General features: G+C 42.8%; 1 protein-coding gene across 3 annotated transcripts in view; it reads right to left on the bottom strand.

Annotated features, from left to right (window-relative positions):
* Window positions 1-16,280, bottom strand: part of vta1 (vesicle (multivesicular body) trafficking 1) — a 56,946-nt gene that overhangs the window by 13,959 nt on the left and 26,707 nt on the right. For all 3 annotated transcript variants that reach the window (XM_042226878.1, XM_042226879.1, XM_042226880.1), the window contains exon 5: window positions 9,668-9,782. In XM_042226878.1, the coding sequence (XP_042082812.1) occupies window positions 9,668-9,782 (115 nt within the window). The remainder of the gene's footprint in view (window positions 1-9,667; window positions 9,783-16,280) is intronic.

The raw sequence follows: 16,280 nt of genomic DNA, 5'->3' as shown, positions 1-16,280 counted from the left end.
GGGGACGTTACACCAGCCACTGACTCCTCTGATTACATTACACCAGTTTATTTTCTGTTATCGACCCGTTAAGCATCATTTATTCAATATGGAAACACAGTTTACAGCAGACCTTCCCAAAGTGTGGGGCCCACCCCCTAGGGGGGGTGCAGGGCCATGGCAGGGGGGCGCGGTATGAAAAGAAAAAAAACCAGGAGATGAAGCATCACTGAATATGTTTCCAAACCAACTTCATTCTAAGCCAAAGACTAGAAAATATGGTGAAGCATATCTTCCCTTTGGTTTCACCTGCACAAGTGCCGAGGTTGGTCTCCCCTGCAGAATTGGTTTTTCCTTCGTCGGGAGCAGCACTGGGCTGTTCAAATCATGGACAAACAGTATCCCACATTCTTGATTTTTAGTTCACAAACACTTGTTGTAATGACTAACTACTCCTGACATTTTGGAGATGTTAGCTCTTTAAACAGTAAAGTTACGGTGGGATACAAATAATATCAGGCTGATCCTGCCACGATTTGTTCCCCCGGTTCAAATCACGGACAAACAGTATCCCACAGCTGTTTATGTTTTTAAACCCATTTTGCACAGAGAGGCATTTTTTTTAAAAAATGTGTTGATAGCAATGTTGAATATTATTATACAGGGGGAAAAAGAACCAACTACACGTAAAATAATCCCACCGTGAGGCCTCTGCCTTTGTAAATGGAGGGACAGTAACTGCGTGTAAAACCTGAAGACAGTCAGATTAACAGTAACAGTATTTTGTCTCTATCTGCTATTCTGCAATTCATCTCATGTAAACAATAACGTGGCGCACAGCCTGACGTGAAAAAAGGCACATACCATCATGTAAAACAAAGGGGGGCCCAGCAAAAAAAGTTTGGGAACCACTGGTTTACAGTGTTTACGCATCACCCTAAAGCTCAAAAGTAAAAATCCCCTTCATTTTTCAAGAGAGTTAAAAACAACAACAACAACAACAACAACAACAACAACAACAACAGACACAAATTATTACACATCACTGGATCTAAGTAACATAGCACTGAAGGAGTTAACACAACAGATATATGTGAAAACTGAAGGTAACACATACATCATCATGCACCATCAAATCTGATGATGAAAGAGCAGAAGTACAATAATGGAAGTTCTGCAGAAAATGGAAAATGATACAAACACAAGGCACTATGTGTCTGAATGTCCCAGCACCCACATTTATATTTAAACACACTGTTCTCACACAGCAGACTGTTAACAACATTACTGCTTCTTCATACACTGAAGCTCTACATGAACATGTAATATTTATTACTACAAAAACACCCTAAAATTTAGTAAGACTGACATAGCTGGGACCGAGATCCTCTTCACCAAAACAACAGGCTTGGCTTTTATGAATGATGATAACCCTCTTAATGCTTATCAGTCACACAAAAACAGCAAGTTGAGCGTGCCATGTTTGGTAACTTTTGGAAAACAGACTCTGATGTCTGCACCCGGCCCCTGACCTGTGACGCGTGCTTAGTGAAGAAGAGGTTACATTTGTACCCGATCATCTGCTGATGGTTTCTGTGTTAGCAGAACATTTCCTTTATTCAGTTACTGACAGTTTAAGTGACTTCAGCATTTTTTTTTTTTTTTTGGTAAATGCTGTTTTCATTGTGGCCTTCGACCTTCGAGCCCTCACTCAGTGGCAACAGGTACACTGAGGTTTGTCACACCTGTACACTCACGTTCAGAGTGGAACTCTGGGAGGTAACGTCATGAACAAAGGTGTCAGAGTTGAACATGCAGCGACAGAGAGTAATAATAATCCTGAAACAAGGACAGAGCCTTGTGAAACACATGAGACTGCAGTGATTTCACGTCCTGACTGCAAGCCCGCAGACTCAGCAACCACACCTAACACAAAGAAAACACTTCTTGACAGCCAGAGATGTTTGCAGAGATTAAGCTACTGGGCTGGATGTGCAGACACAGGCTGGATTCGACACCACGTTAGAGCCCAGCCTGTGTCATTACTGCATCAGAGACAAAAAGGCAGACGGGCATGAAGCAGAGATCTGACACTTTAGCTGGACCGCTCCATCTTTCATTAAGTTGTTAAAGCATGAACGTCCACATCCCTTCACTGTGGAGTCACATCTGCGCATGCACACACTTTCTCAATGCTCAAATATTTGTTACGATCTGTGCATCAGACTGAAAACTATATGAATAAACTATATTACAGTCTGTAAGTTTTTTATCTCTTATTTGTTTTTTGTTGGTACACCTGTACGTGTACAACTGTGTGTGCACCTATGCCTGTGCTCCAAACAGCTCAACACTCTGTTAATGTTCATGTACTTTAAATTTTCTGTCCCCAGCATTAAAGGTCCAGTCAGCGCTCAAGCAGCAATAGCATGCTACCAGGGCTTTGCTGGACTTACAGAGGAGACATTATAGGACTGAAATCTATAGGAGCTTTATGCAACAGCATAGACAGCGGGAGTGTAACTTCTGGAGGAAAGTTTCCTTTCAAGGCAATTACAGCACTTCCCCCCTCCTTTATTTTCTTATAGACTGATGAGTCTGTAAATGCAGCAGTTTTGGTACGCCTTTAAAATCATGCACGAATACACAAAAGCAGGAGCCTCCTTAAGGAAATCATTAAATTGAACCCACAGCTGCATCAACTCGACCACAGTTTGCCCCACACCTCCCCAAAAGAACACACACACGCACACACACACACACACACACACACACGCTATGATTATTCAAGGAATGATTTTGGGTTTCAGCTCGAAAAGTCTGTCAGACTCTGACTCTTAGTTCTTTTTTTAGTTTGTTATTTGTTTATTTTGCCGTTTGATGTTTGTAAAACTGCTTAAACAGCACTAATACCATCTATCAGATTAATTACTGTTCACCCCTCACTGCAGTACTGGGATAACAAATAACTGTTTCTTCAAATAGATTTTACATTGCATCAGTTAAGTAATATTCATGTTTGATATTCTTTCATCACTTTGTGAGTTTCAAAGAATATGATTTTGTGGGTCAACTGAAAAGTATACATTATTATTTTCACCCTGAACATCAATGAAAAGGTCAAACATGAAATCCGAGACTCAAAGTTTTCTGTGCTCTCAGAGTGTCAGTTTGCAAAGTCACATCAGATCATATTAATTAAGGTGGAACGGCTTTTTCTCCTTTTTATAACTGCTTAATTAGTGATAATCATCTCGCTGTGAATGGCAGTGGATCCTGAAAGGCACTTTTCCCCACACTACTGTGTGCCATGAATGAAACATAGTGTGAAGTACAGCATCAGCTTTTTTGCCAGCAGGAGATTTTCTGAAGGTCAGAATGGAGACGTTACAGATTTATGTGCAATCATAGAGAAAGTATCGACTCCATTTACAAACACAGTATCAGGCGTGTTAACACTGGGCAGCAGCTCATTATGTGGTTATGAGTTTTTGTCTATATCAACAGAAGTTTCACTCAAAGTTCCCCTGTTTACTCCCGTCTTCCTTTCTCTGCTCTCCTTAAACCACTGAATGATAAACACCTGGCAGCCATGACACCTGTAGCTCATTCAAAGTGTTCTGTAACTGAAACCGAAGAGCAGACAGGGAGCTCACAGCAGCCAAACTATGAACGCTATCAACTCTTACTGCTGCCCAAATCACACTCTGAACCAAGTCACATCATCATCATCATCATCAATATTATCACCATCCCCTTTTATCGATCTAATCAGGCTGGTATAAAACTGGTGAGTGAGCTGTGGGAGTAAATGGAGATTGTGGCCAGTGTTCTTCCTGCTCTGCTTCCTTGTTTACAGCAGTGGGTGAGTGAATGCCACAGCGGCAGTCCTGCTGCCGGACGCTGTGCAGCTCTGTGGTATAAAGATTGGCTGAGTGTCTTGCCAAAGGGCACTTGTTAAAAAGCAGTTTCTGAGCTCGGCATAGCTTCAGACAGACCCTCAGCCCTCCAGCTGGCGTCTGGAGGCCGGTCGCCGCTCTTAGGCACTACTTTGAGCCCTTCTCTGCTTTTGTCCCTTATGATATTCTTTTAATTCATTTTATTTATTTATTGCCTTTTTCTGTTGCTCTGGATGAAATATGTTTTCCCCTTTCTAAGGACCTGTACATCCCCAAACTCATTTCCACCGTGGACACCAGCCAAGGCCACGAGCTGCTGTAGTCCTGCTTAAAACTCCTGACCAGTTGTTGAGAGAAAAAGAATCATGACTATTAACTTCTAAGCTTCACCATTCATAAATCCCAGAATCCTAACCAACTCAGGCAGGAGACAAACTTTGCTTACTTCCACTTTCCCCCCTTTTACATTTAACCAGTCAAGGTGGTCAACAAATTACACTTCATAGTTTTCATGCCTTTAAAAATCTTCAAAACAGCACCAGTTTCATTATCACCGGCTTTCTATGAAAATCTTATCTACAGTGAGCCATTCAGCTGCTTCTGCCTGCCCACAGCTGTTGTTCATCTGCAAACTGCTTAGGCAACCCACATCCATCCCAGCTCCTTTCATGGCTTTTGTGACTTTATCAGTGGGATATCAGTTCTCATTTATTCTGACTGTTGTTTGCTTTTAGCTGATTGGAGCATGGACCAAGGTCCCGGGTTTGCCTGTTGTTCCCTTGTTTTATTCATTCCCTCACTTTTGCCATATAATACATACATAAAAATAACACACAAGAAGTTCTCAAGCATTAGACTTCCAGAAAAGATCTGGAAGAAAAGACATTATTTAGACACGATTCACAGATTGAAATAATCCTCATTTATTTTCTGATGAGCATTCGTTAACCCAGAAGCTGTTTTAGCCCCTCCCCATTTCATCCAAGGTTCTTCTGATTTGCTGCCTGTTGATCACAGCAGGAGGTTGTAGCTGACGTTGTCTGAGAAGACCATATTAGGGTCTGAGAGCCTGAAACTGTTTGTAGATGGAAACTTAGGGAAATCACAACAGCTCCACTTTGATTTAACTGTCTCCAAATTTACTTCACCAACCCTCGCAACGCATCAAAGAACCACTGTTGACTTGAATCCTTCATAGGAGGGATAATGGCCTCTAACCTATAAAGCTTTTTAATAACTGTGTCACTAAGGCTACGTTCACACTGCAGACGAAAGCGCATCAAATCCGATTTTTTTGACCCTATGTGACCCATATCCGATCATGCTATGACAGTGTGAACGGCACAAATCCGATATTTTCAAATCCGATCTGGGTCACTTTCGTATGTGGTACTGAATCCGATACATATCCAATGTTTTAGAAAGCGACTGCTGTTTGAACGGTCATGTCGCATTAAATCCGTCTTTTACGTCACTGACACAAGACAGACGCCAATTATCAGCGCCGGAGAAGCGCCCGAGAAAACATCGCGAACGCTTCCTGGCCATCCCATGTAGATGTCAGTGAAACTGTTGGGAAGACAACGTTGGAGAAACGTGAACATTTTATTTGTACTGTATAATCTGCAGATTCTGACAGAAGTCTGCAACTATCCTTTGAAGCACCGCTCCTCTCTAAAACAGCAATAAGGATAATTATTAGGTTATTTACATTACTTAAAGCAAAAATTGGGAAACGTAAAGTCCGAAGTCTTTATATTAAGGGCCATCAGTCAAACAATATTGTTTGCTCTGGGTCTAAACAGAGCGCGTTGTGTGTGACGTCTTCTTTTGTGCATGCGGGCCGCTTTGAGCGTTCACACTAGAGCGCGTTTGCTGTCGCATTTTATTTGTAGTGTGAACGACCAGACAAAAAAAAAAATCGGATTTGATCAAAAAATCGGAATTGAGCATTATGCCCTGCAGTGTGAACGTAGCCTTAGTATTATACACCAGCCGGTCTGTCAGAATGGATTTGTGGGCTTCACAGGGCCTTAATTTAAAATCTGTTTATCCAACTGTCACTAAGGACCCCCCTTACACACACCGACCTTCTGTGTTGCTCGATTTGACTTTAATGTTTATGAAAGTCATGTTTCAATAACTTTCACCATATAAAGCATATTTTCAGGTCACAGAAAACATGCTTTATATTTTTAACAACTCGGCACGGGACGTTTTCTCCCTGTGCCCCACACCCACCCCCCAAAACCTCCACCCTTTCATTCCCTCCATCCCTTCCTTTCCTCTTGCTAAATACATCCTCCTCCAGCCAGCAGAAAGTCGGAGCAGGGCTGCTGGGAGACAATGATCTGCCTGTAATGACCGCTTGTATACTGGTGTTCTGCTGTGTGTGTGTCCAACTACTCTCTAGAGATCAATTAAGCTACTTACAGTGGATCAGTGGAGAGTCCGGTGCCTGCTGTCATGCATGTCCAGCAGCACGGGGACACACAATTCTAACATCACAGACTCACAGGTGGAGTCTCCATGTAATGATAAAATAAGGTCCAGGATCATCTCCTGCTAGCGCCTCAGAGACAGCGGTAAAGGGCTAAGAAGCACGATGTGATCAGGATCTGTGTAACACTGCTGTGAAACAGACCATGACTGTGCTGGCGGGCGAGTCTGCTTTAATAAATGAGTTTGACGATCGGATGGATTCTTTTGTTCAGTGAGTAAAACAGAGGGGAATTTATCGATTTATTTTGTAGGTTCGCTCCAAGAAGTGATTCTTTTAAGGTAAATAACAGCTGTGAGATCATAACCTTTTGAGAAATCCTGGGAAATTACACAATATATGGAGGGATTTGTGAAAAACATCGCATGAAATTTAACCAGCTGTTCCAGACGAGGCTTGCAATTGAAGGCTCTGATCTTTAAAGGTCAAGTCCGTAATAAATAAAAAAAAAAAATGTAAACACGTTCCTTTGTTCTAACAACCTTATCACATGGGAAGTTTCCCCTCTGTTCCTTGCCCTGGGTGAAAACTTTCTGAACTATTGAGATGTGGAAATAATATCTCACAAAGTTACCACGACAACAGTGCAGTAAATAAACGACGCCTGGACAATATATGGGGCCTTTGTTAATCACTACAGCTGACATTAACAGCGGGCATTCACTCGGTTCGGCACACCGAACCCAAAGAATCCACGTCCGAGTGTTCCTAAAAGTCAAACGTTTAATTTCTACTTCATTTGTTTTAGTTTACCACCCTGTGTGATCTGAAGGCAAAGGAAACACATGTGGCGATACAGACATAGTTTATTCTTGGGGGAATCCCCCACAGCAACAGAAACAGGTAGCAGCTAAATCAGTTTTTTATTAACCGTGTGCATAAGTATTTTTTATTTGTGCACAAAAGCTGCCACTGACCCCGCCCACCTCTCATCAAAGATTAATTCAACTGCCAACAAGTCACAGAAAAAAAAAATAGATTCTTTATGCTGCAGACAGTCACAAAGGTTTTAACCATTGCGGTGAAGAGGGCGAGCACCCTGAAGTTCACTCTTTGGAGCCAGCAATGGCTGACATGTTCGTCACAGCAGGAGAAACAGAGAAACAAACTCCACAAATCATGTTGTATTTGCAGGAGTATCAACAATAGTAATAAATCAAAAGTGATCCTATCAGAAAGGAATGCTTTCTGATGGAGAGACAGATGTGCTCACTTTCCAACACACACACAGAACTAAACTAAACATCTGGGCTGTCTGTGAGTCTGTGAGAAAGGACAGAAAGAAAACGCATACACACACACCCACCCACACACAAACACACACAGCGTAATGGTGTTGAAATCCTGATAAAATCCTAATGGAACAAAAAACCCAAAACAAAACAAAAAAATACAGTAACACTGGAACACACACACATACACCATCCATACGTGCAGGGTGGATGATATCGCTATCATGATGTCATCACTGACACAGAGACCCCAACGCCGCAGGGAGAGGAGGAAAGCGTGAAAATCTGTGGCAGACATGGTCGGAAATACAAGAAAAAGTAAATGTGCTGTGTGCGTGTTACATGCGAGTGCAGATAAGCGCACTTTGAGGTGATGTCACGGTCGAGCACGCCCGCGTGTATGTGGACTGAGCGGGCGTGGCCGAGCAGATGGTCGTTTTTGTAGCGAGGAATTCGTCAACATCACTCCACTGACATGAAAACTACGCTTCGAGTTTCCCCTGCAGGGACGGGAGACGTGTGCAGGCCCGGAGGTGCTCATGTCAAAACACACTCGTGTTTTCTCCTGGGCCTTTTGATGCAATTTCTCGCAGTCTGAGTGCAATCTGAAAATGAGTCCAGATGGCGTGGTATAAAATCGACTTGTAGCTAAAGTCACCAGAGTTTAGGAATTATTAGCATAATCACATAATGCTCCCAAGAGATGTTGAGACGCCGAGCCACACAATCGCACTTCGCTTGTCCGATTCCTTCTAAAGGACCTGAACTCATCGATCACAAGCACATTTTCAAAGAGAAAGTATACCCCTCACATCACTAAAAAATTAATTAATTAATTACAATTAAGAATGTCTTTCACAGAGATTTCCTCAACTGAGCAAGTCTGCAACAATCAAGCATGTTTCTGAAGGTGAGAGAAACCATGAGGCAGGCAAGAACACCAAAAACTGTTACCATAAAATGTATCCTGGATCTGTGAGTGACCAATGCTGCCGTAGCATGTCTAATTTAACGTACAACGTACAGGAATACAAGGAAAAACGAACTTTTGTACCAGCGAATGCGTGCATGTTGCCTGAAACATGGAGGAAGTCCGTTCACATTAGTAGGGGAAAGAAAAAAAGGAACAGCTCAAACCATTTCTATTCTGATGTTTAGATTTAACCCAGAGAGGCAGAGAATTACCACTTGCCAAAAGACAAATGCTGTAAGTTGCAGGATGGTCTGCAAATTGCACCACTTAAAAAGCCACTTGAGCAAAAACTATTATTCGGAGGTCGTAATCTATTGCAAATCCCATGTCAGCAGCTAAAGTGGCGAACATTAGAAAAAGGGTTTGTTTCCTTCCCTACATTTCTGCTTTTAAGAACAGGGTGAACTTTAAAGGCTGCTGTGGTCATTTTGTTGGTGGACTAATTCGGTCAATCTCCCCGGGATCTCATGGCGTTTTCCCCCATGCTTTCTTTCTATTAAAGGTTACGTTTTATGGTGCAAGCCTGGCATCAGCAGCCAGAACGTTACAATGTGACAAAGGTCAGGGATCTGTGTTCAATATGAGGAAACCGAGAGTAATAAAATAAATATCAGCTCATTCTCATGTATACATGAACACAAAGATTCGGCACAGCCTAGCGGCACACGCGCACTCAGGTGCATTTTCACACACATTTTCTTAGTTTTCTTAGGCAGACTGTGCTAATTTGAATCTTCGTCACACATAAGCACAAACTTACTGTGGATGTAAGAACAGACCACATGACTAATCTACTCTCCTCACTCCTTTAATCTCACAACGTCTCCAGTTTCACCGCATGACTTTCCTGCTACAGCCCCAGACCTGATAAGGCAAACAATGCAGAGCCAAGGTTTATACACACACACACACGCACACACACAAGGAATTTGGCCTCAGCATTCATTAAAGAGAACTCACACAAGAGAGGACTGTTTGGTAACGGGAAAGAGGGGTGTGTGTGTGTGTGTGTGTGTGTGTGTGTGTGTGTGTGTGTGTGTGTGTGTGTGTGTGTGTGTGTGTGTTCCATATCAGTGTGTCCCACCTGCTTCCTCGTCCTCACCCATGCCGATGGGCCCGGGCTGAGGCGTCTCCCCATTCTTTAGACAGTTGTGGATGTAGGTGGCCTTCCAGCGGGCATACTTCCTGTGCTGGATGTTCTGGTGAAGGCGAGAATAAACACACATCAAGGAAGTTATAACTGACACAGGGAGATATATTTTTCCACAGCTTTTACCCCAAAAACTAACTGCCGGTTAGTGTAACACATGCGATATGGTCAAAGGTCGAGGCTGCTGAAAGGTATGAATTTAGTCACTGTAAAGGACTTGGAAGTTCAAACTGAACTCTCATTGATTGAGGTTGTCAATCATTAGTTCCTAATGATGTCATAATCATTAGTTTCCAATTCTCCTTTAATGAGGTCTTCTTAAAAATAAAAATGTTTGTGGGTCTCAGGGTGCTCCGTTCAAAAGCACCCAATTTCACCAATCTAATTTTAACAAGTGGAACCATTTATTCTGCTCATGTTTACCATGGGTCCTAAATTCATTGTCATACACCAGCAATGCAGGATAGGGGCTCTCTTTGTTGAAGACGTTTTGTAGCTGCAGTCATGATCTGGATGAGGAACTTTCCAGACTGGAAGTCACTGGAACACTGTGGACGTCACCGGATCTACTTGAGACAGCCAGACTGTGACCTGGGCACTCGACATATAAAAAGCAGAGCTAGTACTGCTATATTGGAAGTCCTAATCCAAGTGGCACTTGACAAACGTGTTATGTTCGGTCCCCAAACAAAGAGAAGAAGGCAGAAATTGTTTGCTGCACCTGTCACATGCCAGCGTGCTCTGAGAGTGAGGCAAACTGTATAACTGCATGAAGTGTGAGCTTTGCTTAGCTTTATTAGTTTCTGGTCCCAGTACAGCTGTACAGGACTGGGTTTACGCCGCCAACAAAAAGTAAGAATCATTCTTGTGAGGGCTCTGCTTTATCAAATATTCTGTTCCTAACTCTTGGACAGACTTGGACACGTGGACAGGCACAGTTGAGGAGTGAAGGGTGTTAGACTCAGGATTTTATCTTTGCTTTTGCTGATGACATGGTTCTTTTTGTCGGGTGCTGACCTCTACCTTGCACTGGGGTGGTTTAAAGGTGGGATTAACACAGTCAAAGCCACGATTCCTCAGCTAGAAAAGATGGAGTACCAACTCCGGGTCAGGGATGAGTGTCTGTAGGTCTTGTTCATGAGTGAGGTGAATGGAGCTGAAAAGACTGACAGATCCTTCCTCTCACCAAGTGCTGGGATATTTATTCAGTGCAGGGAAGGCGGACGCACCTGCACGGCATCCGCAATCATGCTCCGCCGACTTAAATACGGTACTGGGTCCTGCAGGATGGTGGTTGTTGTCAGTGTGTTGGCAGCGAGATAGAGAAAGCTGCAGCCAACAGTGTGTGAACAAGCAACCATTAATAAAGAGATGCTGCAGAGCATGAAAATGCACCCGGGTCTGCTGTGGGTTTGTTACAGTGGTGCCGAAACCTAGGATGGGGACATAGCAGACCTGCAACTAGGCCAACTGTGGAAGGAGCTGACCCAAATGGTTGAGATGGTGGCTACACAGCAGGAGCAGGCGGCAGTGTTGCGGCGCCGGCAGGAGGCATGAACATGCACTGGGGTCTGCTGTGGGTTTGTTACATTCAGGTCTCATTCTGTTGGCTATCCGATTTCCATCAGTACTCTAGGACATGGACCTAATGTGAATCAGGTTAGCTTTTAAAGCAGGGCCAGAGAAAGGAAGGTGTAATTTATTCTACTGATAAGTAGAGAAAAGATACCAAAACTGAGTCTGAAACGAAAAAAGCATTACTGGTTTAATTTGAGCCAACTTTTAGGACCTGGATTTTCAATGGGAGGGTATAACTGCTGAAGGCCTGAAGACAAAGAAACAGGTAAGTAGTTTTGAAGGGTATAAAAAGGTGTAAGCTATTTGAATTTGAAGTTAAAGAAAATAAAAATACTTCAGTCCCAAGGTTCAAGGTTCAGGTACTGAATAAAGTTCCATCCATCCAACCCAGAAAAGAAAACATACATAAAGCTGTTAGAGGTATTTATCCAGTGGCTCAGTCCCCTATACGACTATAGAGTCAGAGTAACAAAGTTCTACTAGTGGGGTTAACAGGTACTAAGTTGGGCACTAAACCTCAATTATGCACTGGTTTGCACTCAGGTGTGAGTGATGTAAAATTTATGATCAGTGCGCATCTGCCTTGGCTTGGAGTCGCCCACAGAGAATTTACATTACAATTCATAAACTGCGTGTCCCAGGTCCTCGGTGTCAGGCAGTGAATGATCACGATGTACTACAATGGAGGTGTGAGGAGACGCAGTAGAGTGTTAATGGGGGCACATTAGAGTGAATCAAGGCTGAAGGATCTTTGAAATATTACAATAGGAGTGAAGCTGATAAGACCTGTGAGAATTTCCTGCTTATTCCAGTTAAGTGCCAAATTCACAGAAGCAGCTCAGAAACAACACGGAGAGCTGACGCGTATTTGTTTAGCCTTAGCATTACCATCGCAGATGGATGAGGCTCCGGTTATTTTAATCCCTGGAAAAACACTTTTGAGATATTAAAGCACGCAAAGGGAAAGACAGGAATGTAACCGCTATAAAAGTTTCAACAGAAAGGTCACACATTGTAAAACTCTCGGTTAAACAATAACTCATAGCAGAGGGAAGCACATGCTCCCTCATGGGGCAATTTGTTTTCTTTGCATTCATTTAACACCTAAACAGGACTTTTGTAGAAGGCAAAAAGACTCAACAATATCATAAAGACAAAAAACTATGTTCCCTCTTCGGACTGTGCCTGGCCAGGCCCCATAGACTACTTGGGCCTGGCCTCAGGCGCTCGACCTCGGGCATCCTCCCTGGGCCTGGCTCCAGGGCGTGGCCCAGTTAACCCCATCCCGGGCAGAGTTTGTTCCTGGGTGAGGGACCAGACAATTCGCCATGGATGACCCTACCATAGGGCAAAAGCCTCAGATAACATACCCCCTGGGATCCCAGGGACACACAAACTCCTCCACCACAATAAGGTAGCAATTCACAGAGGGAACCACTGGACTTTAAATCTTCATTTGGACATTTGGTTGGTAAAACCTTAAACGTTTCAAGATATGATGAGCCACGAATGCTTCAGTTCTGAATTACTTTCAACATATTTGTTGGAAACATCATTATCTTCATGCAGTCATGTGATAAAGTTTTGTGCACAACTGTGAAAACTTTTTCATGACTGTATAAAAAAAAAAAAAATCCAGATTCTTTTATATTCTAGGTGATGATCCGATTTTCAAAGAGTGACTCAGGAACATGTAGTTTCCCCGGCTGCTGACTCTTTTCTGTGAAGTATCATGATTAGGGTCACAATGCTTTCAATTCCCGTAATTTGTTAATGTAAAATGCATTGGCTGACAATGTCCCCAGGTGGGCTCATGGCCTCATGGTGGAGAGACATAATTATAGTCAGAGGCAGATGGTCCACGCTGCCTTTGTTAGTAACAATGTAGTGCGGTGACAGCCGGAGTAGAAGAAGTACGCATATGAGCTTTCTGCTCGTGTAGATTTTTATGTCCAGTGCACGCTCTCGGCCAGGCACAGCAACGAGGAACTAACTGAAGAGGAAACAACTGGGTAATAATTCCAATTGATCAGGCGTAACAGCGACTTCTCGTGTAAAAGCAAAATTGTATTTGTTATATCAGGCCTGAACATAAAAACTCAACAGCTGCAGGAGGAAAGAGGAAACAATGGTAAAGTTAAAGATCTGGCAGCTTGATGCAGTTAACATGAAATCACACAGCTGTGTCTTCACATCTGAATATGGATGCACATCCAATTAAATGTACTGGAGGGCTGGACTGGGGCCAGATTGAGGATTAATGGTGTTCTTAATGAACAGAGATAAAAGGGAACGATCTCCTCTAATGGTGTCATCTCTCTTTTCAACTTAAAGTTTGTGGCCACATTAACAAATAGACAATACAATTCTAACCAGCTTCAAAATCTGCATTAGGTACGACAAACTTAATTCTTCAGTCTGAGCTCTCTGAGCTTTCTGTCATTTCTTTAAGTATCTTCAGGAAAAGATCTCCAGGATTTGTGAAGAGTATTTGAAGCTCTTGTTTTGAAGTTTTCTGCCTGTTTTTCCGTTTCAGATATCCAGGAAAGAATCTCCACCCTGTGTCACAAATGGCTGCAGACTCTCACTGTTGGACCTCCTCCTGACCTTCTCGTACATACTGACCATGATGTGGATCCATCTCTCCATCAGACCTATTCATGTAGTTTTCATAACTCTGCCTTTTCTCCCCGTTTCCCTACATTAAGAACTGCTTCCTGACAGCCGTCCTATCACTGAGACCATTTCTGATGAGGCTTCAGTGAGCAGTGAATGATCAACTGAAGGTCCATATCATCTCCCTTCTCTTGTATATAGTCTAGTTGGATCTTTCTTCTTTCTTAAGAACATAACTTTCAGATACTGTTTATTTACTACAGGCAATTTTTTTGGTTATTAATTTCTTCTTTAGTCACCTAGTGTTCTAAAAAAACACACCATGCTGAGATATGGCAAGGTTTCAGTCAATAGCTCTGTAGGAATCACCTTGTTGGTGTTAACTTTGTTATCCTAGGCAATTTTTATAGATTCACCTAAAAAAATAAGAACAAATTATGAGTTTTTGTGAAACACAGGCTGCTCATAACAAAAAGCCACAAGATTCCATTTCAAACTGGTTCCTGAGTTGTCTGTTTTGTGTGAACAGCACTGGTTCATCCCTTGAGTTGGCTTTTTATTCTTGAAAATAAAATAAAAATAAATAAATAAAACAACTGATTATTGTTCAGAAACCCTGGAGAGCTGCTGCTCAAGACCACTTTACAGGACAAACGGGCTCCTTGGAAGCAAAAACATCAATAAATGACGGGTGGTACCTGCTGACAGACAGGACATCACCTGACATCTGAGTGCTTGCTTTGAAGAAATGTGTGACATTAAATGTGTGCCAGCCTCAGTTACAAAGGCTAGAGTCATTTTTGAAAAGCACTTCTGAAAATACTGAACTGGATAGTCGTGTTTTTCAAAGTCACTGACTCACTTGTCTGGTTCAGAGACTGTTACACGGCAGCTACAGATTCGGTTTCTCTCTCAGAAACAAGTCAGTGGGATGAATTCTGACAGACATGGGAACACATTGAAGGCATTCACTAAGTATAAAGGTCCCTGACGGTAACAGTGTTACATAAGATGGTGGCAACACTGCTGAAAACCTCTTTCTGCTGCCTGAAACTCAGTCACCAGTGGGTCTCAGTGTGGGAACATGACAGCTCACCATACATGAACTAAGTGCCCCATCATGCTTTAATGGTTTCTGGGTGATCTGGGAATCATACACACCAGGTGTTTACAGGAACAGAGCTAAGCAGGACTGTGTTCATGCCTCACTTTCACAGTAAAGGTCCGTACGCGGTCACCTTTAAGCACCTTGTTGTTGTGATTTGGTGCTATACAAAGAAAATGTCTATACAGGGTTTCCTAACGACAGGGTGAACTTTTATAATTAATGGTAGTGAAATATATTTAGGGACATACTTTGGCCATTTTTCAATCCATCTGGGAGAATCTCATTATCTGTTGTTAATTCACTGGGCCATAAGCCTACCCACTCTTATTTTGAAAGTTCAGTCACTGTCTGGGTGTCTGATCTCAAGAGGACCTCATCCCACAGCTGAACTCCAACATGATGGTCTGCAGTAGTCGATCATAACACCTCTATGCAGAGCTCAGCGCCCCTCAGAGGGACGAGCTGCAGGCTGACGGTGGAGATAACAGGCAGATGGCTGCAGAGACATCTACAGCTCCGTTATGTCTTCATCACAAACGCTGCACATAAAATGTTCAAAGCAGCGGCACATTTGAGCAGAATTTTTAATCACTTATTTTAGAAAGCGTGGGACTCCTGCACCACACGTACTGTAATCTGAATCTGTGGGAAACGCTGCGCTGTGTTTCACACCTTAAGGCACAAATAACTCCCAGCCACTGCTAATAACCACTAAACTTAAACCTTTGCTTCCAATGATAAAGCTTTAATTTGCTCAGACTGTCTCCACTGCTTGCTCACTCTGATGTTCACACAGACTCTGTGGTTGGTTGTGTTGTGGCTGCACCTTCTCATCAAATGGAAATATTTAACGTGTTTGTGCATCTCTTCCCTGAAAATTCAGCATGGCACATTTTGGGATCTTTGAAAAGTTTTGGCTGCGAAATAAAATAAAGTTCTGTGTTTTAACAGCCAGTCTGTAAAGGGTCGCTAATAACTGCAGATTAGCAGGAGGATAAGAGCACAAATTTACACAAAGTCTGTTTATCTGCAGCACCCTGAATACATTGCAACAGCTGAGTCAACGCTTGGCCTCACAGCAGCTCTGTTATGAAAACAACAACAATGAAATATCAGAAGTAAGGGATTGGAGAATGACCTGAAGTCTCCTTTAATGACATTCCCACAGTGCAGTGACCTGATCGATGTCACGACTGTGTCACTTTCTCGTGTCTGAGTCGAAAGAAGCAGATGCATGACTGCTGT

Source organism: Haplochromis burtoni, unplaced genomic scaffold, assembly GCF_018398535.1.
Source record: "Haplochromis burtoni strain Fernald_Lab_line unplaced genomic scaffold, NCSU_Asbu1 Contig_232, whole genome shotgun sequence".
Taxonomy (NCBI): Eukaryota; Metazoa; Chordata; class Actinopteri; order Cichliformes; family Cichlidae; genus Haplochromis; species Haplochromis burtoni.
This window is presented reverse-complemented; position numbering and strand designations above follow the sequence as displayed.